The sequence below is a fragment of the Odontomachus brunneus genome, unplaced genomic scaffold (assembly GCF_010583005.1).
Source record: "Odontomachus brunneus isolate Ranch 3 - 2012 unplaced genomic scaffold, Obru_v1 Obru_scaffold_031, whole genome shotgun sequence".
NCBI classification, from domain to species: Eukaryota; Metazoa; Arthropoda; class Insecta; order Hymenoptera; family Formicidae; genus Odontomachus; species Odontomachus brunneus.
Genome location: NW_022639481.1, coordinates 1,778,701 through 1,803,944, shown reverse-complemented (window position 1 = coordinate 1,803,944; position 25,244 = coordinate 1,778,701). Strand labels below are relative to the sequence as shown.

The following is a 25,244-nucleotide window of genomic DNA, read 5'->3' as shown; positions in this document are numbered from 1 at the left end:
AAGTTATCAATTACTCGATTCAAACGATTTAAATCGGACTCTTTTTAATGGAACAAAGTCAAGTATAATTTGGAACTTTCTCCTGAAGATAAGGTCATCAATACATTACAGAGTCATACATAATAAGAGTAATCAAACAAGCGAAAACACTGATCAGACTTAATACATTGTTCAGCATCATCAAGGACAAACAAAAGAAAAGCTTACACCCGCCTACGCCGAGTGCCTAAATCGTAATACAATGCTGAATTTTAAATGAACGTTGAGATATTGAGCATTCAAAATTTTTATCTCCAGGTGGTCAGCTTTTACAATCTTACATAAACATCTATATCAATGCTGTCCAAATCTTCTGACATTTTGGCGCGCTTAAACAAGACTGAAAACGTCACTGACGAGATTTCGTCGAAAAATCAAAAATCATGATCGCTCAAATAGCTGCCAAGCGCATTTCGAAAGTTTACGTCCGCACGCAAATATCGAACTACGATTTCGCACTGCGCCTGCAATGCGATGATGCAAAAAGAACGCGCGAATCCTTCCCGCGTCTTTGCATGTCTAACAGAAGTGAGGAAACGATTTAAAACTGATTTAAAGGGAGCAGAATTCTGAAAGATATGCAGTTTGCTTGAATATCTGGTTATGTAAACTCAAACATCCACATATCTCCATGAAATCAATCGATTTAAAAGTTATAATGATTTATACATCTGGAAAAGTGTTCTCCTTCTCCTATAAAGAATACATAGTGGTGTTTCCATATATATTTGGCGTGAGACGCCATCACATCTCTTGATGCTTTTGCTGACTTATTCTGCCAACATAAGACATCTTGTTATTTTTATACGAGGAACGCCGCAGATATTAAACGAGATATTTTATGAAAACTCGAACATTCGCTTTATATATCTCAAAGTTCCACTTCACAAATAATTAAATGGTTCACAAAGTCTTTTCTCGCGGTGTATCCATCCCATCAACTTGATTTCTTTGGCATGCGATATCGTTTTGTATGAATGTGATATATTATTGTACCGATTAAAATAACGGAATTCATGTAATTCTTGCGTTGGTATTACATTTCGAAGCTCGTACAAAGCTTTCGATACGTGCAAACCGAACTCTTATATTCTCGACATGCTCGTCGCAATATCAAAAAGGGAAATACGATCACCTGATCGCCTTCGTATTTCAAAGAGATATGCAAAAGGCGAACAAATGCAAAAACGCCAGCGGCTCAATCGGAAATTACAAGTTTCGTCACGTTCACACAAAGTGAAGAAGGGATATCGCGATGCGATACCGTTTTCTATTTTCTCGACTGATAGATTTCCGGATGAAAATTTGGCTTGGAATTTCGCAGTAATAATGTGCATTGCGACAATAATGGATAACGATATGATATATCATGTTTAACATAATGTTTAACATAATGTTTAACATAATGTAATATAGTTATGCAAAACGTGATAGTGTCATTTAACCTTTTTTTATTATTGTGGTGCTCAATTTGATCCATCACGCGAAATTTCTCACATATATCGAAATGTAGAACGTAACTGCCGGTATAGACTACCGGAAAAAGTATTTAGCGAGTATTTTGTACAAGTATTTAGTACAATCACTATTATTTTTAAGCTATTATTTTTAAGATTGTTTATGAAAGGCGAGCAAATGCAAAAACGCCAGCGGCTCAATCGGAAATTACAAGTTTCGTCACGTTCACACAAAGTAAAGAAGAAATATCGCGATGCGATACCGTTTTCTATTTTCTCGACTGATAGATTTCCGGATGAAAATTTGGCTTGGAATTTCGCAGTAATAATGTGCATTGCGACGATAATGGATAACGATATGATGTATCATGTTTAACATAATGCTTAACATAATGTAATATAGTTATGCAAAACGTGATAGTGTCATTTAACCTTTTTTTATTATTGTGGTGCTCAATTTGATCCATCACGCGAAATTTCTCACATATATCGAAATGTAGAACGTAACTGCCAGTATAGACTACCGGAAAAAGTATTTAGCGAGTATTTTGTACAAGTATTTAGTACAATCACGAGCTATTATTTTTAAGATTGTTGATATTCTAAGATTTTTGATATTCTAAGATTGAAGAACCTTTAAAAGCCAAAGCATGAGTGTCTAGTGCTATAAATTTAATAGTCAAATTTAGTTTACATATCTCGCAATGAGATCTCGCAATCTCACGATGAAGCAATTCAAATGTATGAAAACATCAAACAAATTCAGAGTCAAGTGAAAAAGTAGTTCAACCAATACCGCGCCTGAGTCACATCGCAGACAATAGAAATGATTTTTAATGCATTTCCCGTTCCGCTTATCTTCATCTGATGTTCAATAGTTTAACCAAAGTTTGAGCGACTAAAGATAATTCCTTTTATGTTCAATTGAAGCGACTTTTTCAGAGATATCCTTATTTTCGTAAAAATTATTCTTATTTGACGTAATTTCCTGATATTATTCCTCTTGTAGGAAATACATGTTCAAACAACAACATTGATTGATTTTTCGGGACGTTCAGTGCTCCATTTCCTGGTTTACTTGTAGGTGTATTTCGCAGTCGACATTTTGCGTGGGCTCTTATCGGCTTTTCTGATCTAGTTTTGATTCAACTATATTTTATTTTTATTTTTTTTACTTACCGAGTTCCATGGGATACAGCCAAGAGTTGATGTCCAGGATGAGGTCCATCTTGAAGGACTCTGACTCGCAATGGAGCCTGCTCACTGCAACCCACAAAAGGGAAAACACATCATTAAAGCTCGAAAGCACGTATTACGTGCTCTTGGGGGTTGGAGGGGAATACAGAGGACGACGATATGCGACGTCGCTACCGGGATGACTCACAGAGGAATTGCCGGGAGATCCGCCGCCGAGAGAAAATTCATTTTCGCTCCAAGACGTCCCGCGCCGTTGGCTGACGTCATCGACAGCCGACCAATCGCGCTTTCGATTCACGATATGCGAATTTATCGGCTTCGCACACGCACACACATAAACCAACATACACATATACACACATGCGCGCGCGCACTTACGACACAATTGCCAAATCGGATATCTCTCTCACATTCTCTCGCACACCCGCTCTCTCTATCTGTTCCTCTCTCTGCTTGTCCCTCTCTTATGTGCGTTATCGGCTCGTGTCGCTCATGTGCGTCGTGTGGCCGATCACTTTCGACATTCGACCGAGGCGAAAAAGCAGTTTGACTCGTAGTTACCTATCGCCCCTCTCGTATCGTCACTAGTTCGAACGATAATGGCCGAGTTAATTCCGGACTCGATAATAAAGAATTTCTGCGCGATATGTTTTGGTTGATAAGTCAAGACTCGAAGACACGCGTAAACATTAAATCCAAAATAGTAGTTGCCAGTTACTGAGTTGCTCAGCAAAATTAATAAAATATCTGTCATGGTAAGCAATATTTTAATAAAAATAATCACTCTTATTAGCGCTAGAAATTTTACGAATACATGCATCACGATCTATTTTCAACGTTTATTTAAACGATAATAATCGTAATAATTCCTTCTAAACTAAATAAGATAAATACTGTGATTAAGGGTGTGGTCTATTAGATGTTGAAAATGCTTTGAAATATCATACAGACCAGTTATAGCTTTTCTTTAAATGCTTCAAAGCGTTTGCAGCGTCTAATAGATCTCGTACTCTCTAAATATAATTTAATTTTGTTCTTATATTTGATTTTCTGTATCTGTTTGCCTGAGATCAAATTTCGAGTTGACTTCATGTATATTCGCCGTGTAAAGTGACAAAGAAAAACAGGATCGCAAAATTAAAAGAGAGGAAAAAGGAGAAGATATTTATGAAAATGCGGTAATAACTCATGGAAAAACAAAATGGCAGACACTGTATCGCCCAAAAGTCGGGATGGTAACGCGACATCAGCTATATTTTAAATGAAACAGACGCTGTGTTACGTTAGAAGATAAGGACGGCGGTAAAAGGACCCGAACACCGCGTGTCGTATCGTGTATTAAACAGTTGTAACGTAGTGCACACGCAAGTCATGTAGCAACTTTTTATGCATGCACGAAAGGGTGCGTTGCACCTTTTCTTCCGCGTATGTTATCAGTAGAGCAGTACTTTCTCAGCAGTGACTTACGTAATATAACATATAATGAGTTTCGCGCGAACAAAATGTCGGTGTTTCTATTCTTGAAAGCACGCTTTGAATAATATTACATGCAAATCGCTTCGCCTTTATGTACCACGTATGAAATTATCGAAAACATTGTTTCCAATGAAAATATTGATGTCCCCGATTCTAGAACCAACAAATTACAAATAAATAACAATCGGGCAACGATTAATGGTCTCATACACGTATCTATCAACATAATGCAACAAAAACAAAAAATGATTTTACGCGCGCGCTCGTCGGTGTGATAAACTTAATAATAAATAGTCGACGTATTGTTGTCATTGTGTAAGAATATTTTTTGTGTAATACTTTTTTATTTTTACTCACTTTAGCATTTTCTAAACACTCGAATTATCTGAGGCCTTGAAGCATAGTTCAAACAACAATGCCGAGAATGCAGTGTCTAAAAACGTACGCTGTGTATGTAAGTTTCGACACACATAAAGTTTATCGCGTCAGTTAAAATAAAAAGAAAATTACTAACCGCGGTTTTACATCTCAACTTTCATTTCTTCACGCCTTTATGCTAATTAGCGACTATAAAACAAGAATACGTAGCAGATTGTTCGAGACAAACATAAAGAGTCCCCCTACCCTCTCCATCCCTCCCCTAACTTATATCTTTCAAAATATATCACGTTTATTCACAACATTACAAATATACAGCGCACAAAAAAATATTTGCTCAAAAATTTATAGTTCTGTTTTGAAGAAAAGTTGCTGCACACAAATATACTTTTCGCATAATTTTTCTTTTCTTTATCAAAATTATCCCAGAAAGAGTGGAATATGTAAACACCCCTTTGTCTATTACGTAGCTCGCGATAAGAAGAAATTCAAAGAGGATACTGAACATGTTTTTGTATCCTGCGAGAAGAACGTCGGACGATAAGTCGGATGTGTGGCGCGATAACGACGTTCCACAAAGGGAAGAGGAACGCGTGCTCTTTTATCGGCAACGATCGAGTATTTTTGTTGTGGACGACTAACAGTTGGGACGATCACGTATTTGGACGCGACTCCACCATGCGACGGACCTCGCGGTATCTCGCCACGCGCGTCCTTGAGATCGAAAGCCCACTCTCGATATTGATTTCGTCGGCGCGATAACCGTTTGTTCGCAATAATCTGACATTGTTACAGTGTTATTCTCACGGCGGCGCGTCTGATCTCGTCGAGCACCCGCGAGGCGGGTTATCGGCACTATACGGTGAGCCGAGACATCGTAGTTATCGAGAGGAGAAAGTAACGCGTAATTTCGGAAACACGGAAATTTACCAGATATGTTATCGCCGCGGCGATCGCCGAGATTGCGCCGTCACTTTGGAAGCTACTCACGCGACTAATCCCGTCCTCCATCTCACTCACCGATCTCGGCCCGAAGTCGGATCTCGGCAGGACGGAAGCAGGAAGAATGTGCACCAGCGCGACGTTCGCTCGCTCCTCCTTTCTTCCACCCACACATTCCACTGCATCATTCTCCCCAGCTGATTCCTCCCTCTTTGTCTCGCACCCTCTCTCACATACATAGACACACACACTCTCTCTCCAACTGTATCCTTCCCCTCACCCTACCCATCCTGTTTTCTCCCCGTCTCCTCTGTCCGTCATCGGTCCTATCTTTCGTGTTTTTTTTTCTCGCTCTCACTATCATCACGTCGCTCCATCGTTTTACTCCAATTTCTATGAATTTCACCTCCCATAAATACTCCGCCATTGAGCTCCCTCTCACTCGAGTTGAGTTTACGTTTCGCGCGGCGATGGGAGTACACTTTTCGAGATCGCACGGAGATGATCCGTTTCCGTTGCTAACGTTGCTCTCAGCTGGCAGTCCTTTACGCAAGAGAGCAAACCGACAGCGGTGGCGGCGGCAGCGCTGGAGAGAAGAGACACCAGCAACGGCGACCTTTACGGTCCATTCGCCGGCGTAAATTTTCCAACGAGCTACCTCTCTCCTCTCCACTGCTCTCCTCTTTACTCCTCTCCTCACGGGGAAGGGCGGCCACCCTCCCCGAGGCTCGTGCTCACCCCACCGCGCTCACCATTTCGCGCTCGGAGAAGGGAGGAGGGTGGCCACCCTCCCTCTCGTGGCGAGGTGCACTAGCACCTCCGCTCGTTCTCCATACTTCTCTCCCTTGCATCCGAACCGCGATGAATTTGTGTTGATGTACACCCACGCGACAGTGGGTTGAAAGAGAGGGGAGAGAGGAGAGAGAGAGAGAGAGAGAGAGAGAGAGAGAGAGAGAGAGAGAAAAGCAGGAGGTGAAAGAAGGGAGAAAGGGAGGGAAGGTAGGATCAAAACCGTATCGTACTGACGGCCCGCATCAGCTCGCTCTGGGTTATCGATTCTCCATCCCTCTCTAAATTACGACGCCTTGTAGTACAAACGGAGAAAGTTAATACCGCGATCGCGTGTCCGTTTGTGACCTTAAGCGCCCAGAAATTTAGTTCTAGAAAAATTTAGTCCCTGCAGAGACGTTTTCGAACAATTATAATTAAACATCTATCTTTCTGTTAGACTGTGTTAGATTCAATCCCTTATACATGTAAATTCAGTACAGTATAAATTATGACCGATTAGAGTGCGTCGTCTGATTTTTATTCATGGCCACATACAACGGCTCGCGAGAAATTGACAGCAGTTTTTTAATATCTGCCTAGTTTTTATGAGTACTTAAATAACGTTGCCAACGTTCCATAAATATTAAAGACGTAATTCTGTAAAATGAAGCAAGATAAATATTGAACATTGTGTTGCTGTTTTTAGGTAAATAAATATCTCTATGTAAATAAATATATACATGTAATTGCACAGACGGTAGCGAAATCACGATTCACCATCATCACACCCTAATCTCGATCTCTCCAAAAAGAAACGCTCCTTGACGTAGAGACGCACTCGGTGCTCATCCTTTCCGAGTTACACGCGTCGTACCAAAATGAGCCCCAACCCTCCCTCATCACACTCTTCTCTGCTGAGAGGGGTAACAGAAGTGAGTTCAACCGACCACCGATGAGCCCTGGCAGGGCGAAAGGGATGGCAATGCACTTACCCCCACCGCACCCTCGATCCGTGCTCCATCTATGCTAAGTCCTTTTTCCTACTATCTCGCCGCCCTACTCATCCCTTCGACGCCCGAGAAAGGATTTTATCCTTTCGTCTTGCTTTCGCGTTACCTCGCTCAGGCTCGTCATTCTATTTTTTTTCTTTTTTCTTCGCGAACTCTATTCTGTCTCGCATAGACTGCTCAGCTTGTTGCATACAGGGTGTTAAAAAATGGTTAGTTTCTTCCTCTTTCTTCTCTCCCTCTCTCTCTCTCGTTCTCTCTAGATATCGCGCGAAAGCGGCCTTTTAGATACACATTTTGAGAAACGTTTTCACGATGCAACGCGTAGGTCGATTCGGTAAAAGCGAATCTTCTTACGTCGACAACTGCCTTTCTTCTTGATGAAAAGTCCGTTCGACGCATCGCGTAATACCCATTCGTTTCCTTCTTTTTATATCACGTCATGAGAGTAACTTTTCCCTCGCCGTTCTTCGTGTCTCGTTACCTCGAACGAGCGCGCCGCCACAACGAGATACTTCCTCGCACTTTCATCCGCGATTGATACGCACGCAGCGGCGTCGAACGAGTATAACTACGTACTTGCAGAACCGACATGCAGACTCATGTTTAATTACGGGTCATTTAACAGTCCGGTAATGGTAATCGGTGAAACCAACTGCGTCAATTGAGACGACTTCGTACGGTGAATCATTTCCAGTTACAAGCGAATCTGGTAAGAAATACCGTGAAACATGCAACGCTTGTTGCTTTCCAAACCCAGTAACGTCTTTTATGCATCACATTTTACGGTATACTGACGTTTCGTGCCGTACTAATAGCACTCGACCGGAGATCCTACTTCCGAACGCTACCATCGCAGTTAGAGGCAAGGCGTACCTAGACCCCGACGCATAAATCTCTCAGAAACTTTCTTTGCGCGAGAGATAACTTCATCTTGAATAAGATTATATGAGATAAAAGCATCTGCTTAATCCGGTATTTGCAAGAAAAATTGACCTCACTCATATGTAGATTCAGTAATTTAAAATCTAAAACTGAACAAGTGGATTTCGTGTCCTCCGATATCTTGAAATTTTCGGCATTTAGTGGTAAAATTGAAGTTTCAAACAACCCTACGGCCTCTTAAACTAACCCCAATAACTACACCCTCTTTTATTTTAAGGAGACTTTCTCTTCAGTGTAAAGGAATCGAAAGGTCCTAAATGACTTGAACCCTAGGCACCCACATTTGAGGTTATATATATGAGTTTATGATGTGCTTATAGACTAGATATAAGACCTACTCAGATATTCTCCTCTGTATCTGTCTTACGAAGGATCTGTCCTATCAGTTTAACGAGACACAGCAAAAGAAAAACTTGCTTTCTCGACAGACAAGAGAAAAATAAAACACCTCGTAAAAATTTGTAGTTTAATAGTTATTGCATGCGAATCAATTTGGATCGCTTCTCTAAATATTTATATTATAAAAATAATCCAAAACGTTTCAGGTTAACATGCCTTGTCATGCCATTTGGTCGTTCCCCGATAAGGTGCTCTATGAACTGCATCGAAAGTTGCTATATTTAGGATATAGCAAACAACATATAGTCACAAAAAATGTGCCGGTGAATTATTAACAAGAATTACGAAAATAGATAGAAAATAGAAGAAGAGAGAGATATGTCAGAGAAGCCATTAGAGTTTTTACGATGCTTTAAAGATGTACGATATTTCTTGTTTGATACAAAGCCCCTGTGCATCACCACATGACGCGATCACTATCTTAAATGTACAAAAAATTCTCTAAAGACGTGCGACGAAGCATGAAGTCGCTATCGTTTACGCACGAAGAAAATTCTATTTTCAAACGCCTTGCGCGAAGTATGTGTACAATCCCTTAGGTATAATGCTAAATATAGAGCTTTACAGCTAAGATTTTGATTTAACAAAAAATATTATGTTTATTTTTCGAGCAAAGTTTACTTCAAAAGAAAAAAGTGCTCGGGAGACTGACGGTTTATTTAAAACTTCCGGGACGTATCTATAAATACGCGTATATCTTTAAAAATGCTGAATAATATTTTAGACATACTAAAGGGAATAGTAAAAAAAATAAGGAGAAAAATAAAACGTTATTAAGGAAAAGAATAACGCTGTATAATAAAGAAAACGAGAAATATGGCAACAGTGGCCAGAAGCTATACGCAAAGGCTGGACGAAACAATAGATAATTAAACGTTTACTTTCTGCGTCGGAGCAAAAATTGAATTTAAGCTGCTAATAGAGAGACGGAGAAGTTGTGGGAGGGTGAGGGTAGGGGAGGGGAAGACCGAGCCGACGAGAAAGGGGTTGAGCGGAGCGGCGGAAGGACCAAGCGCGAGGAAGAGAGAGGGGGGAGGGAGAGAGAGGAACAGAGACAAGAGGGGGGTGACGTGCGTGGGCTGGCTCGACGCGGGGTTTCCCAACTGCGCAGTGTCGCTATCCGTTATCGACCAGTTCGCTAGCGCTATAAATACTGGGCACCAGGCTCTCGCTACCCCTATAGACCCCCCCTTCCTATAGTCCACCCCCGAACACCCACGTATATTCCCTACAACCTGGCCCCCTCCGTCCCTCTTACGGCTGAACCAACCTCCACTCCATTTGTCGTCGTTCTCTCTGTCTCCAGCTTTCTCCATCACACTGTCTCTCTCTCCCTCTTTCTCCCTCTCTTTCTCTCGCTCTTTCTCATTATTTCTCTCCGCCACCTCTTCCTCTGATCACCCTCTCTCTCTCTCTCTTCTTCAGCCACCGAGGGGCGGAAAACCTTGACCTTCAAAAGAGCGTCAGAGGGCGAACATGGCGCTCTTTCCACCCCCTCTCGACACTCTCCTCCCTGGCCGTTTCGTCTCTCTCTTCCAACCTCCCCCCGTACCATCCGTGGCCCGCCATCGCACCGTCTTTTCTACTGCCGCTTTCAAACTACGGCAGTGGTGGACTGGCTCTTTGTCTCTCTATTCTGCAGCGAGTGAAATTACATCGCTGTTTCCTCGTTGATCCGTCGCGTGAGTGGCTCTCGTGCGCCGTCGTTTCGATTATTATTGCATTGTATATAAGAATCCTTCCGGCGTATTAAAAGCGCAGGAAGAAGGTGCGCGGTTTCGTTTCTTTCCCGGTTTTCACCCCTGATATAGTTTCAGCGAATATGCATCGTCTTATCACATATTTCTGTGAATTTTTAAGCACACAAGGGCGTTTCTCTCTTGGAGTATTTATCTTTTCCATACTTCCACTGCTCTCAATGAAATTTTCTCTTTCTTCTGCGTAATTTTTATAAGAACTATGAACTATTCTCTCATAGTAATCGATGTTCCAATTTTCTTCAAATAATTTTTACTACTTGAAATTTCGCGAGCTTTCACTAGGAGACTATGTATCCAAGAGTTAAACGCCACATCCGCAGCATCGATTAGTGTTCTTTCAATATCCAGCTACGAACCTAGTTCGTAGCTGAACGATTATTGTATCTTTTCCTTCGCATTTTCTGTTCTCCTACATGTACAATTTTTTATTTTATTCGAAATTGAAACTGTCCGTCAACACGAAACTGTAATTCTCGAATAAAGTGTCTGATTAGCGTTAAATAAATAACGTTGAGCATCAGAAAATAAATCTAACATAAAAGATTCGCTGCTCTTTCGAGAAACGACGCGTTTGTGGCTTTATGACCCGGCAAAGCGGCTCTTTTCTCGCGAGATGAAAATTTACGATCGTCCTCGTGACCCAGTCGCGCGCCTTTTCGGTGGCCAAGAAGAGTTATACGCCTACCAACACGTGAAATACCGCAAGAGTCCTTCGAGAGAAACAGTCCTCCATCTGTGTTGTATCGCGAGCCGGATAAATTTTTCATTGGTTGCTCGTCAACAAGACGATATTTGAACATGATTGATTTGGAAAAAGTCACGAAGAAAGAATATTGATGACTCGACGAAGAAAGAGATGTAGAGAAAGTAGAAACGCGAAACATGCAGCATCCCCAAGGGAGAAGATTAAGGAAGAACTTAATGAGAAAACTTATCAACAATCTTTGTACTTTTCTTTCTTTCTGCTTAAATATCAAAGAGTTTTGGACCTATTTCTTTGTTAAGGGAAAACTACTGAGGAATATCTATGTTTGCAATTCACTATCGAAGGTGTTCAATGATTCAGAGGACTATTGTTCCTTAGTAATGTCAACTACATATTTCTATTTGTTTACCGGAAGTATTGTTGACGAGATGTTTTTACACAGAGAGAAGAATACAGCTTTCTTTTTTTTCATAGAAATTCTTTTCTATTTTATCATGTTTTTAATAGTCCAAGAATAGACTGTCAGTATAGTCCATCTTACTAAAGAACATAATAAATTTCGCTAAAAACGTAGCAGATTTTGCTAGAAACATAGCAGGTGTTCTAATAACACATTTCAGTTCTTAAAATATTAGCAGCACATGTGAAATGAAAGGATAATGAATTACTGCAGAATGTCGACCTATTTTCTCGGCTACAAAGCTTTATGATAATTTTTACTGAAATTCTCTCCGAGTAGTAAGCGAGAATGTTTTTTTTTTTTTTCATCACGACGCACAACACGTTATCGTCGACAATATTCTCTTCTCCGCCGAAAAACAAAAACGGGATCATCTTTGTGAAAGAATATCGAGAGAATTGCGAATGGCCGGACTCAAAATCGCGATATTTCGAACCGTTGCGCAATCCTCCTTCATCGTTCGTCTTCTTCGGTTTGTCAGCTGGTCTCAAGGTCGTCTGCCCGAGGAAACGATCTCGAAGCGGTGGGGACCGGTCTTTGAATCACGCCACGTGCAAAAAGGAAAAATGTGGCTCGAACGATGCTCGCCGATTATGTCATGTCTCTGTGGTGTGCCGGCTCAGCGTCGACCAGCCCAATCGAGTAAGGATCGCTCGCGGCAGTAACCTCGGTATTTTTACGATTTCGCATTGTCAGTCGGCGCGAAAGATTGTTGTCGGGGCCGCGAACGTGCTCGAAAGTTCTGAGAGCTTGGCGAGCATTTCAGCATACTCGACAGTTAACTTCCACATAAATATAAGAGACCGTAAGAAAGACTCCCTAAACATTTTTTTGCTCAATTAGTTCCTATTCGATTGGCTTATGCAATCCTATTATAGTACCGTTACATAAACGAATACTTTCTTTTCAACTGATGTAAATGACGCAATTAGTTGCCTGTATCGGTAATTTCACTTCCTGGAAAACAAAAATAAAACCGACTGTACCAGGGACTTTATTCTCGAAAAATATTACTTACGATATTTCTATGAAGAGCTATAATATACGTAACATAAACTATAGCTTTTCATAAAAATATCGTATGTGATATTTTTCGAGAATAAGGCCCCAATATTGAGAATAAAGGTAGAATAAATTGTTTTAAAAGAGAGATTGTGTAATTTTGTTAACATTGGCCATTGAACGTCAGTCAAGCTAGTTAAAAGTCAGAAAATTGGGAACAAACTTTTAGAAGAGGTTTCTTGCGATTCTTTTGTGAGACACGCAATAATCGCCATTTAATTGACGACCTTTCGACCTTCCCCGGCGCGAGAGCGAAAAGATAGAGGCAAATCCGGAGGCTGTTAAGCGGCACGTCCGCCAATATTCTGTTATCGACATATCCTTCGCGAGATGAACGCGAGCCTGGGCACCTGATTGGCATCCGCAGAAATCGCGCACCCCAACTAATCAATACATTCGCGAGAGTCGAAAAATTTCTAGTGGCTACGGAATTTAATCGCGTATAAAATGAATAAAATTTCATTCCGCGCAACACCCGTGAAGTTTGTTCACGAGCTCTTCGCTTCCATCAACGCTCCGACCAGCGATTGCAAATCGTGAAACCGAGCTAAAATGAAAATAACGATCCCAACTCCATCAACGGATTATCGCGCATAGTTTCCTGCATATATCGATTGGTTAGTTTCACCGATGCTGCTAATTACATATTTTGTAATTAACTGTTTAAACTTTGTACACGTCCCAAAAGTGCTCGATAACCACAATCGTATAAAAAATGTTTAAACGTATACTTGGCGCGACAAACGCTACCGCGTCTCCTGATATAGTTCCAAGTCCAGTTTCTCACAAAAATTTCTCATAAATTCAGCTTAGATTCATAACAATCATCACCGATGATATTTTTCTTATAAAAAGTGAAAATGCAATTTTTCGCTCAAATTCCGTTAAATTCGTAGACAGAACGTCGAGTGCGCGTTGGCGGGTCGCGCAACAGATAAGCGGCAGATACAAGAGCACGCGTGTGTGACTCAGAGATGCAAATAAGGAAGAAAACATTTGTCCGACTACGGTTGTCGCGAGTATAGACAGTCTTCGCGCAATGAGAACAATTAAGCGACGTTTTTACCGGCAGTCTCAATTGAACGCTTGAAAAATCGATATCGTTTTCTCAAGTGTTTCGTCGTGAATTCTCCAACTTCCTCGCGATGCTTCTTTTAAAGAGGACTCTGATATACTCCGACTGTTCGTCGTACAGAATTTATCGTTTGACATTTTTACGGTGTAATGCAAAGTCGATAACTCGAGACAAGAATAACCAGTGTTATTCCACGATTCGCAGGCAAAATGAGAATATTACACACAATATTTATACACCTTTCCTTTTGCGTCATCGTCGAAAGACATCGGGCGTCCGTGCCTCAAATAAAGAGGAAAACATTCGCGGTATGTCGATACATTTGCGCTAATATGCGACGCTATTCCATTTGCGAGTCGCTTTTTGGGGCCATATCCAATCCGCGTATCGCGACATCGCACAACTACGGCCAAAATTCGCCCTCTCGGCGTATTTGCGACGTGAAGGAATGTGGCGATCGGATCGCACGGATCATCGAAGTGTCGTTAAGAAATTTTACATATATAGCGTATGTAAGTTTACATTATTTCCCTCCCTCCAAATTTTCTTTAGAAATAACTTTCCGTTATTTCCACATATTATATTTATTTTCTGCGCCTTAGAGACAAATGCTTTATGGAGGTGGGTTATTTTGAGCCCGCTGATCCGAGAAATATACGGATATCGACTGCGACGCCACGCGCAATGCATTACCAAATCCATCATAACTCGACATTCTCCATATTTCATCATGCCATTGCTAACGAGAGTACCTGGTTTTTTTTTGCGATTTTACACCGGTTTAAGCCACGATAAGTAATAACATCTACAGACTAATGTATTTTTCCTTTTTATTCGATTAATGTGAGTTGAATTGTTCAGAATTTAATCATAAATTCAGCTAGGTTTATAGCATACAATCACCACTGATATTTCCCTTAAAAATGCAAAAATGCAATTGTTTTGTTCATGGCAAACAATTTGTAACCTTTAAAAATATTAACCCTTCTAACATGTAAATTATCTCACTCTATATGAGAAATATGTGCTCATTAGATCCGCAGTTTTGATTCTTATTGCCCATTGACTTAGGCCCGATTGCACTAACGTTATTTTGATTTTAAGTGAGACTTAAATATGTATGTCTTCATTAATTTAAAAAGAAAGATAAAGATAAATATATGTTTAAGTTTTGCTTAAACCCAAAATAATGTTGGTACAACTAGGCCTTATATATTTTGATATATAAATCAATGGGCAAACTTCACATTCCACATCAAATACGTAGGAACCAATCAGTGGTCACAAAAGATGGAACAATGACAGAAATTCACGTTAATTGTTCGAATGCACAGCGGTATAACGTCCATAGATAACACGACGGCTATTTCGTTAGAACACATAACACATTATGCAGAATACTCACGAAAGCTGTGTATCGCGCTCTACGATTTCTGCAGTTGCGTAGATCTCGCCTGGCGGGCGAGACGCGCGTCGTATATCCTCCGCCAGCGTCGCGAGGCATCCCGTGATTCGCGTGTCTCTCTTCCATCCTTCGGCTTCGTTCTTTTCCGCACGCACACACACACGCAGACGCGACCGGGAGAGCGGACCGAGAGGCAGTGCCGGCGGATTCGGCGGCCAGGCGCCGCTCGTTCGCGCGCGCGGGAACGTCTCGAAAATGCATCGGGAGAGATGGAGACGGTGTGCTAACAATAAAGAATATGCGGGAGAGACAGGAAGAAGAGAGAGGGAAGAAAAGACAGAGAAAGTAGCGAGGATAACAAGGAACGATATTTGTCGAATTTGAGAAAGGAAGGAGAGCTGGCTCGGTTCTCGCGATCGAGAGAAGGTTGCCGGCTGCCGCCTTGGCACTGACAGTGGCCCTCGCGCCTAGCAACACCGAACGCCAAACTGAGGGCAGCCGGGTACCTCCCCCCCTCTCGCCCCGCTCCACCGTTCCCCTCCCCGGGCAACTCACCGATCCGCGAGCGGCCTTCCAACGCGCTCTCTCGCTCTCGCTCTTCCTCTATCTCCGTTCTTCGCTATTACTGTGCGAACTTCACCTCCTTGCCTCGCTTATCGCGCCACTCGCTCGCCCGCCTCGCTCTCTCCGTTCCACTCACTCACTCTCTCTCTCTCTCTCTTTCTCTCGCCATTACAGAACAGCCACGTGTGTCGCACTTCTTTTCGGTAGTCTCGCGACGCGAATTCCTAATTTGCGTGCGTTTCTACATACGCGCTTATATTCATCGGTCAATTTTTCTCGCCCATTCCCGTGTTAAGCTGGCCACACACACTTTTCGTAACAGTAACCGTAAGACGTAACGTAAGAATTGACCAATCATGTTGAGAATCGTCGAATCGTAAGGTCGCCATTTTTATGAATACTCGATCGTAATTGGTCAATTCTTACGTTACGTCTTACGGTTACTGTTACGAAAAGTGTGTGGCTAACTTTACCTCGCACTGATGACAAGGTTCGCGTTGCGGTGCCGGTATCGCGCGCGCGAAGTTCGCAGTCGCGAGTTTTGATTGGCCAAACCGTGATGCCGCGGCCAATCGCAAAGGCGCGCATTTACCTACTCGAGAGCGCTCGCGTTCACTTCCCGCTATATGTATGTGTGTATGATTCCCGCAGTTGCCGGCCACAATGGAAAAAATTGGTTCGCGTCCGCCGCTCGACGTGGCGATGATGCTGCCGCGGTGGTCCTACGAGACGACTCTTATCACCCTTTGTTATAGTAACCCTTAAGATTCCTAGTCCTTCGCGGCGAAATTTGATAACGTTAGAAGCATCAGAAAATGCATGCCTATAATTTCTACAAAGTACGCAAAGTAGATAAAAGATATTTAAAAAAATGATTTAATCAATTAAACGCACCATTAAAATACTCTGAACGCTTTCCTTTTGCTCTAACAATAAATAAATGACCGTAAAATTAATATACAACTTTCCTTTTTAATCTACACTTTTTCATTATTTTGTCACGTTAATTGTACGATTATTTATTGACTGTTAGCAAGAGAACAGTATTTAGACTATCTTGGAGGTGTTTTTAATGGATTGTAAATGTTATTTCTTATATATATTTTTATTTTGACGTACTTTGCAGGAATTTTAGACATGCATATTCTCTCTTCTAACGTCATAAATCAGGATAGTCGCGAGGCGACAGACCAGAAGCCTTAACTTGTTGGACGGGATCTACTATGAACTCCATATGTTTTGAGAACTTTAACCCTTAACTTCTTAAAATGGGTACATTATTTTCGCATTCATAAATGAATACATAATGTAGTCAGCCACTTTAATTTATCTGTACCATAAAAATGTAATAAAATTATACGAGTAAATATGGCACGTTTTAGTAACACAACCTCACATAAGAATATCAGTGCATCCAAAGCTGCAAATCTCTAAGTAAAATGAAAAATAAACGAAGAATTTTAAATTTCATGAGGCAATGCACAATTGCAAACATAAACGTTGACACACTTTTTTTTCAATACGTTTCAGAACACATCCAATCCTGTAAGAATGGGAGCCTCTGTTTACCGGCTTGCACAATCACCCATTATGACGAACTGATATATATAAGATGTCAAATAAGTAGGTATGACAAAATAAATGTGTGCAGAATAGAATATATATGCATTTCGCTCCAAAACGTATCGAAAAAAGAATGTGTCAATATTTACATGCACAATTGTACTCTTGGAAAGCAAAATACTTGTTTTTCGACGCATTCTGAAACGCATCTGATATTCAATAAGAACACTCATCTTCTGAGAAATAGTTAAAAAAACTTCTATTGGACATTGTCTCCGTTTCAAACTGTATCGAAAAAAATCTGCGCAAAACGTTCTGCAAACGAATGTGTGCAACAATATTCATTCTACAGTCAACAAGTTTTTGCCCCACAGCTACATGGTTGTATGCTCGAAATATGTTCGTCACAATCGTATAAAATCAGTAAACGAACATTACTTGCAGAAAGGAAAAAGGAATGAGAAATTTGAAGCGGTGTACGTGCTAGTTTCGTCAAAACCGTTTGGTAGTCACGGCAGCTGATGAAATAACAAATTTCGTCCGTATTGCGCATTAGGAGATATATAGAAATTATGACAATATACAAATTTTCGTATCGGCTCGCGAATTTATTTTCGGACTGCGGAATAGCGAGTCTTTTCGCGTGATAGCGAGTACACAATCTCCCGAGTACAAAATGATCACAACCACTGGGCTCTCTGCCATTGCACATTATATTTTATCGTGTATAAACGTTCGGCCAATCTCCATTAGGTTACCACTTCGTTTCATGCCGCCATACCCCGATAACGGCATCGATTCGACTCGCCATCAAGTCCGATCTTGTTAAACCGATCGCGCGCAAAGTTACATAAAAGCATAAGCGTCCCGATCAATAAGACGTTCACTGCCAGATATACAACAGTTCACGCATTCTTCAATTCGCAGCCAGTCTTAACTGCATTTCAATTTTCCTGACTGAGGTGACAAACGCTAAAATTAGCCATGTTACAAAAAAGATGGCACTTAAACGCTTCTTCCCAGAAAAGCTTTCTTGAAAAATAGGAATCTATCTACATTATAGTTCCGATAATACTGTCACAGACAAACATAATATATTGGTTCTAATCACAGTTTATCAAAAAGACAATAAAATGGAAAGAGGAAAAGAGAGAGATAGTTACATAGGCAAGAGAGCAAATAAGAAACAGAAGAAAAACATAATAGAGATGGATAGACAAGAAGAAAAAAGAAAAAGGTGAAGAGGATGAAGAAAAAATTAATGGAACATATAATGGTGCGCGCTGTGCTGGATGCATTAAAATGTAAGTAAATTGCAATTAACACATGTACATCGATGATGAAGCAAGATTATTCAAATTTCTAAATAAATCGAGATATTTTGAGATGTTTAAAACTGCAATGTTAGTATCGTTCGCAACGAAATTCGGCTGCGCATCGCGAAACATTCACGTTGTATAGTACGTGTGCACGTGACGATTTCTTGATCTATAAATAACGCGGAGGAGCATACGTGTTTCTTGGAGAGAACGAGGAAATTATTATCGCCGCCGGCGATTTGCTCCCGAGTCCACCGGTCAAATTATTCCAATTGTCTTGACGATCAAAACAGAAAAGACAAGCTAACGTGAAGATTGATTCGTGCAAAACATAATTTTTCAAGTAAATGTTCAAGTTCAAATGTTCAAATGTTCAAGTAATTTTTCAAGTAAATGTTCATGTTTACTTTTCAAGTAAAAGTAAACATTTTCATGTAAATGTTTCAAGATAAAAAAATTATAATTTAACAATTCCACAAATGTCACTTAACTTATTTAATATGATAAATGTCATGTAATATTAATATGATAAATGTAATAGAATAAGATTTCGAGTTCAAAAACTGCAGTCTTTTTTTATCTTAACTCAACAATTGTTCAGGCCTTATTTGATCATTTTTAATATGTCCGTTCAGCTTAATTTACAAGATTTTATACAAGAACATTTGAACTGTTTCTAAGGTAATTTTCAACGTTCAGCACAAGTCTGCTATCAAAAAATTTCTATCAGATCTGGTTTTCGAGATATAAAGAAAGAAATTTTTACAATATATAATTTTTATTGAATGTAGAAAACATTGGAACTATTGAGAACTATTCAATTTTTCTTTTATATGACTTTGAATCGATTTCGTGTATAAATGTCCAGCAGTAGTCGTGCAGTCAGCAGTTTTGTTCCAATATCCTTGGAAAACGTTTCTTAATTTTTTTTCAATTAATAGTTTCTCTGTGATTAAGCAGTCCCTTTTCCTAACAATATATTACTCACAAACATAATGAAAATAATTTGGATTAATTTTACACGCTCTTCTTGACACTTTTACACGATAATTTTAAAAGAAAACAACACGTCCGCACGATATTTTCGTGAACAAATACAATGGTTATATAATACAATGACATTGTAAGGCAAATCACAGTGCTGTCAACTCGCTATATCTAAAAACTTCGACCTAATGAAATTTTCCAGCGGCAGATTCAAACTCAGTGTACCAAAATACGTTAAAAAAAGTTGTTTCCATTTTCTGCACTAAAAAAGATGTGAAATTGGTAAACTAGTGTTATTTAATTTGTGATTAACTTAAGGCTTTATACTTTCAAAATAGAACTGATATTTTTGCCGTGGGTATTTTTAATCGCGCTCACTATCGCGCTTAATGACTGTTCGATCTCGTTCGACCGACCTATAAGATATTCACAGCGAAATGATCGATCGCCATCATTCGTTCGCCAATAATGTGATTAAATCAGTAGAAATATACGCGGGGATTTCTAAAAGACGATAGTTTACCGCAACCATCATTCTAAGGTGAAATTGGTATTTAGAGTGAAAAAATATAAAATCTCTAATAACTTTAGATCCACACACACATACAGAATAAATATTAAAAAAATATCGGTTGATATATCTCAAAGAATGCACATCGATACTACCTTTAAGCTACAAATGTTAACAACGGATTAAACCACTCAAAATAGAAAGAAAATATTGTATCTTATTAATTAATCTTGTAAATATGATGGACCTGAAATAACGATAATTTAACGGTTGACTGCGACGATCCGAACCAAAGAATAAAATTTGTTATGCAATACGCGATTGATTTATTACTTGTAGCAACGTCAAATCAATACTTTTTTTCAAGACAACGCTTTAAGAGACTCGTGTGAAGCGCTATTCTAAGCACTGTTCCATTTCGCTTATTTTACTCGTTTAGTTCATATGTAAAACAGCACGACCTCTTCTCCTGCCCCTACAGCTAAAAGCTGCGTATTTGCTAAACGGAAATTCCACGCGTGTGTCCTCGTGCATCGCGTCGTGAGGCGTGCCTTATGTAGCAAGTAAAGCGCGAGATGAAGAAATAAAGACCACTCGCTTCCAGCAACCAACAGACGAGTCCAAGCTTAAACGCACATGAGTGTAAAAAGGGAGAGAAAAAGAAGAAAATGGAACACACACACAGAGAGAAAGGAGGAGAGAGATACAGTGTAAGTACTCGGCCTCACTTTACGATTCGGTCCGAAAGCAAGGCCGAGAATGCGTGATGGGTAGAGAAGCACAGAGAGAAAGAAACAGAAAGAGTGAAAGGGATATATATATATATATATATATATATATATATATATATATATATACACACACATACAGAGAGAGGGGTTAGAGAGAGAGAGAGAGAGAGAGAGAGAAAGAGAGACCGAGATAAAGAAACAATGAGGAGGAGAGACCGGGTGAGCGAGCGAGAAAAAGAGGAGCATATCCAGGCGCTCCCTCCTGAGATGACATCCCCCCGCGACCTTGGAACTGAGACTGACCTTGACCGTGTCAACCCCCACCAGCGCATGTCGCCTCGCACGTCCCGGCTGCTCCACTGCTCCCCGCGCAGCAGCGATTCTCCTACCCCGCGCCCCACTACCCTCCCACCCTACTAGGCTAGCTACGTAGCGCGTCATATTACGCGAGTGTTGCTCGGTGCTGCTGCTGCGGGCATCCTTGCTGCATCGACCGGTCGCAGCGAGCAAGCGAACGGGCTACCTGGTTCCATCCCTCTTTCTCGAAAGGGGAAGAGAAAGAGAGATGGACAGATAGATAGATACAGAGAAAGAGAGAGAGAGAGAGAAAGGGAGAGAGAGAGACCCTCCCGATGGTACTCTCGTTTCGCAACGCTCGCTCGCTCGTCAGCTACCAGCACGGTGGCGGGTATTACCCAATTATCAACTTGAAATCCACAATCGCATACGGAGAGGAGCTTCCCTGGTCGATATACGCCATGTACGACGATAGCGTATTTTATCGAACGCGGGATGAAAGATGACGCGCAAAGAGAGAGACACACATACACAGAGAGAGAGAGAGAGAGAGAGGTTGGGTGGGTGGGTGGAAAAGGAGGAAGAGGAGAACTCCGGGCTACGGAAAATCAGACCTGTCGTCAGCAATCTGGGTTATCAAACTCGGAGATAGCGATTCGTCGCCATTTTCGTCATTTGTTGCATTTGTAGTTGTAATTTCAGCAATAACCTTGTGTAGACTGAAATATTTCGGTCGATTACTCGAATCTATATTATATTTAACGGACCATCTTGTCTACATACTAAAGTGCTTTTTAATAGATAGCCCCGAAATATTAGAAGCAAAAAATTACGATTGAGATAAATGAAAAAATCAAGAGAATATTATTGTCGTTATCGTTTTTTTCCTTAAAAATAGAATTAGATAATGATTGGAATTGGAAGTGCTCAGAAATCCCAATACATTTTGTCGACGTATTGGAAGAAGCGTTTGTAAATACTCTCTAAATATTTTGGAGTAAAAAGTGACAATGTTTTCACTTGAGGCGATAGTAAAAATACTGCCACTCAAAACTACAAGAGAATAATATATTTCACTCAAGATTAAAGTGATTCCATATGAGCGAATGTTTCAATCGATTGGAATGAATATATTCCCCTGACGGTGAAAAATGCATCAGATTCATTCTTCAATTTCGAGTTGAAAATATTCACTCGACAATTCAGAGTGCAGAACTCACTCTAGTGAAAAATAACTCCGAGTGACTCGGCCATCACTCGGTTATTTTTTGAGTGAAATTTAATTCCAAGAAATTTAGAGAGTAGTACGTCGATAATCTTCATACGACAAGGCTGAAGGGGCGCGGTACAGCGAAGATTCAATAATCCGGCTGAGAATTCGGTCATGGTCGCCTCCGGTCTACGCCACTCTAAAAAGCCCGGTCTTGCGGTCCACGAGCGCGCAAAAACGTGAAGTGGAACAAAGCCGCAGGCATCGCCGCAAGATCGTTCGATGAGTATGTGGAGATATCGACATTCATCGACATACGCACGGACGAATCGAAAAATTTTTTCCACGGTGGGGAAGTAGAAGAACAAGGGGATGAAGAAAGACACAAATTCCCGAGTCGATTGTCACAGTATGAGTCATAAATTCAGCGTATACAACGAAGAACCGATAGAAGCTTCGCTTGTTTTCTTTTCCTGATATCGTCGCAGTGGAAATTAACGTAATTTCCAACGAAATCTGTTTTCGACGAAGCGAGTATGAGAAGAATAATAAATGTTCAGCGATTGTTTGCGTCTTCGCTATTGCGAAGAGGCTCGCGTGGAACATTGTTAGATATTGAGAGCGCTGAAACAACCTCATCGATTATTAATGAAACGCAGAGCTCAATGAATTTTCAACATGATAAATTCAACGTGCGATGTTCAACTAAAAAAGAACGGATACTTTTCGCCTCTCAGCTTGATACAACGTCGCACGCGCCATCTCGGCCCTCAACGGACGAAACATGGATTTACGCAATTTTACGCGATTTCATGCAATTTTTGATTGACATATACAACCGAACACTGCCTTACCGTCTCGTCGCGGCCTTTTTCAAAGATATCGTGCGCGTTTGAGAATTTTCGAATCACCCGCCATTCGTGCCGGCTCTCGTCAATCGGCTCACGTTCTCGAGCAACGTGATTCGCACCACACGCGCGACCACGTCGTTCTATCGACCCGGGAGCGACACGTGAACCATCGCGACGACCGTCGACTTCGTCGAATAACGCGAACGTAGCTCACGCGATCGCCTCGTCACAAGATCAAGAGCGCTCAGCTGTTGACCGCCATGTGCACGCCGACGCTATCGGCAAGGTCGCGAGTAGCTCGCGTAAACGCTATGATATTCACGACGAAGTAGCGCGCACATCGTCGACGCGAGTAGCCGAGCAAATATGTCGAAATATAAACAACAACATACACTCACCTCTGTCAAATTTCTTGCCCTCCGGATCAATATCTTTCACGTTGAAGATATCCTCGAATAGCACACCCGCCATGTTGCTCACGTCTGATCGCAGCGCAGTCTGTTACCCGGCCGAGCAGTCACTCGTGCAGGGCCGTGAAACATTACCGCAGCGCCCCTTTCTTGTGCACTTGCCGCAAAAAGTGCAATCACATATATGATCGACATCAGGAATAAAGTTAGAATCACATGATGCACGATTTTATCCCTTTTTAGTTAAAAATTCTTATATACATGCTAGCCAGCAGCGTTCAGTTCACTGTATGAATCGCAATTATGCATTCTAGAGAAGGTCTGTGCAATGAACTGTCGGTCCGTATGCACATAAAAAAGCATGAAATAGTGCATCGTGTGTTTCTAGCTTTAAGAATCAGCATAGGCCGCGTTCCGTTTCACGCATATGTGTGCGTTTATCTACAGTTCATGTTACGTATATTGTAAGAAATGCGCGCATAATGTGTGAAACGGAACGCAACCATAGAGAGAAGGGAATCGGTTTCTAAATATAGTTCTGCTAAGACATAAAAACATTTAAGGAAACATTGCGGATGAAATTTTAGTATTTTAAAACAATTTATTTAACAGGTTCGGAACAAGAAAGATTGAGGAACATTAAAAGCATATACTGAATTCGGAAATTATATCAGAGATTTAATTACCAAAAACAAGAAGGTGTCGATTTATTTCAATTCTATTTTGATATTTATATTTATCGTGTAATGTCGAAACTAAATCTAGGTGTTCAAGATTTAAATCTACCGAACGAGTTGTTACAGTTGTTAGCGTTGAAAAATAACTCCGAAGCAGAAGATCGATACAATTAGGAATTAACGATACTTATTAGATTATCCAGACACAGCCTTGACGATCGCGAGCTCCAATAGAGCGAGCCACTGAGTGGATATTGGTTTTTACGCAGCAGGATGGACGATTACTGTTTTACGAGCGTTTGGATGAGGGTCGGTCGCGTCAATAGAACGACACATATCGGCTTGGCGCATTACGTAAAATTAGGGATTTCATAATCTGGCGCAATGCGGAACAACGCGAAGACGTTAGCGTTGTCAAAATGTATCCGTAGGTCGTCGATTCACTCTAAACATATAACACAAAATGTATATAGGATCGGCTGCATTAATGCATCAATGCGCCAGCGCTCACGAAATCTCGTGACATACTAACTTTTCCCATTTTTTCACGATTTAATCGTACACATTATTAATCCTATAAGTAAGAAGTGCGTTAGTTAACTTAAATTTTGTAGTTTTGTTAAATTTTATTATAGAGTACAAGCATTCAAAAGACGCACAATAAAAAAGAAAACTCAATCAATCTCCTGCTTTTCTAGAAATGACAGAGACATGACGGAAAGTTGATTGGCTACATTTTGAATTGCTTCTGCAACGCGGCATCGATATTTACACACATTGTGCACAAGATCCTTTTATTATATAAAACAGATTAGCGATCATATAACTTCTCGAACAATGGAAATGTGAAAATTTTCATGAAATATGAAACTTTTCATGAGTTTACGTTAAAGGAAAAGATATATGATCGATATCCAGGTGGCGCTAGCATCAAATAGAAACGTTCCCTCTAGAGATTTCCTTCTATAGGGAAAAATAGCCAATAGGAAGATTAGGTCTATTATTTATACTACATTAAATTGCACTATCCGCACGTAGAATGAAA

General features: G+C 40.7%; 1 protein-coding gene across 2 annotated transcripts in view; it reads right to left on the bottom strand.

The window, feature by feature from the left end:
* Nucleotides 1–23,650, bottom strand: part of LOC116843325 (DNA-directed RNA polymerases I, II, and III subunit RPABC3) — a 57,779-nt gene extending 34,129 nt beyond the window's left edge. Inside the window, exons 1-2 of one of the 2 annotated variants that reach the window (XM_032813678.1) lie at nucleotides 23,511–23,650; nucleotides 2,676–2,759 (exon numbers count right to left, since the gene is read on the bottom strand). In XM_032813678.1, the coding sequence (XP_032669569.1) occupies nucleotides 2,676–2,759; nucleotides 23,511–23,583 (157 nt within the window). In that variant the 5' untranslated portion in view covers nucleotides 23,584–23,650. Of the gene's footprint in view, nucleotides 1–2,675; nucleotides 2,760–5,567; nucleotides 6,061–23,510 lie in introns of those variants that run through there. The other variant, XM_032813677.1, reaches the window with a different exon arrangement.
* Nucleotides 23,651–25,244: the final 1,594 nt, after the last annotated feature.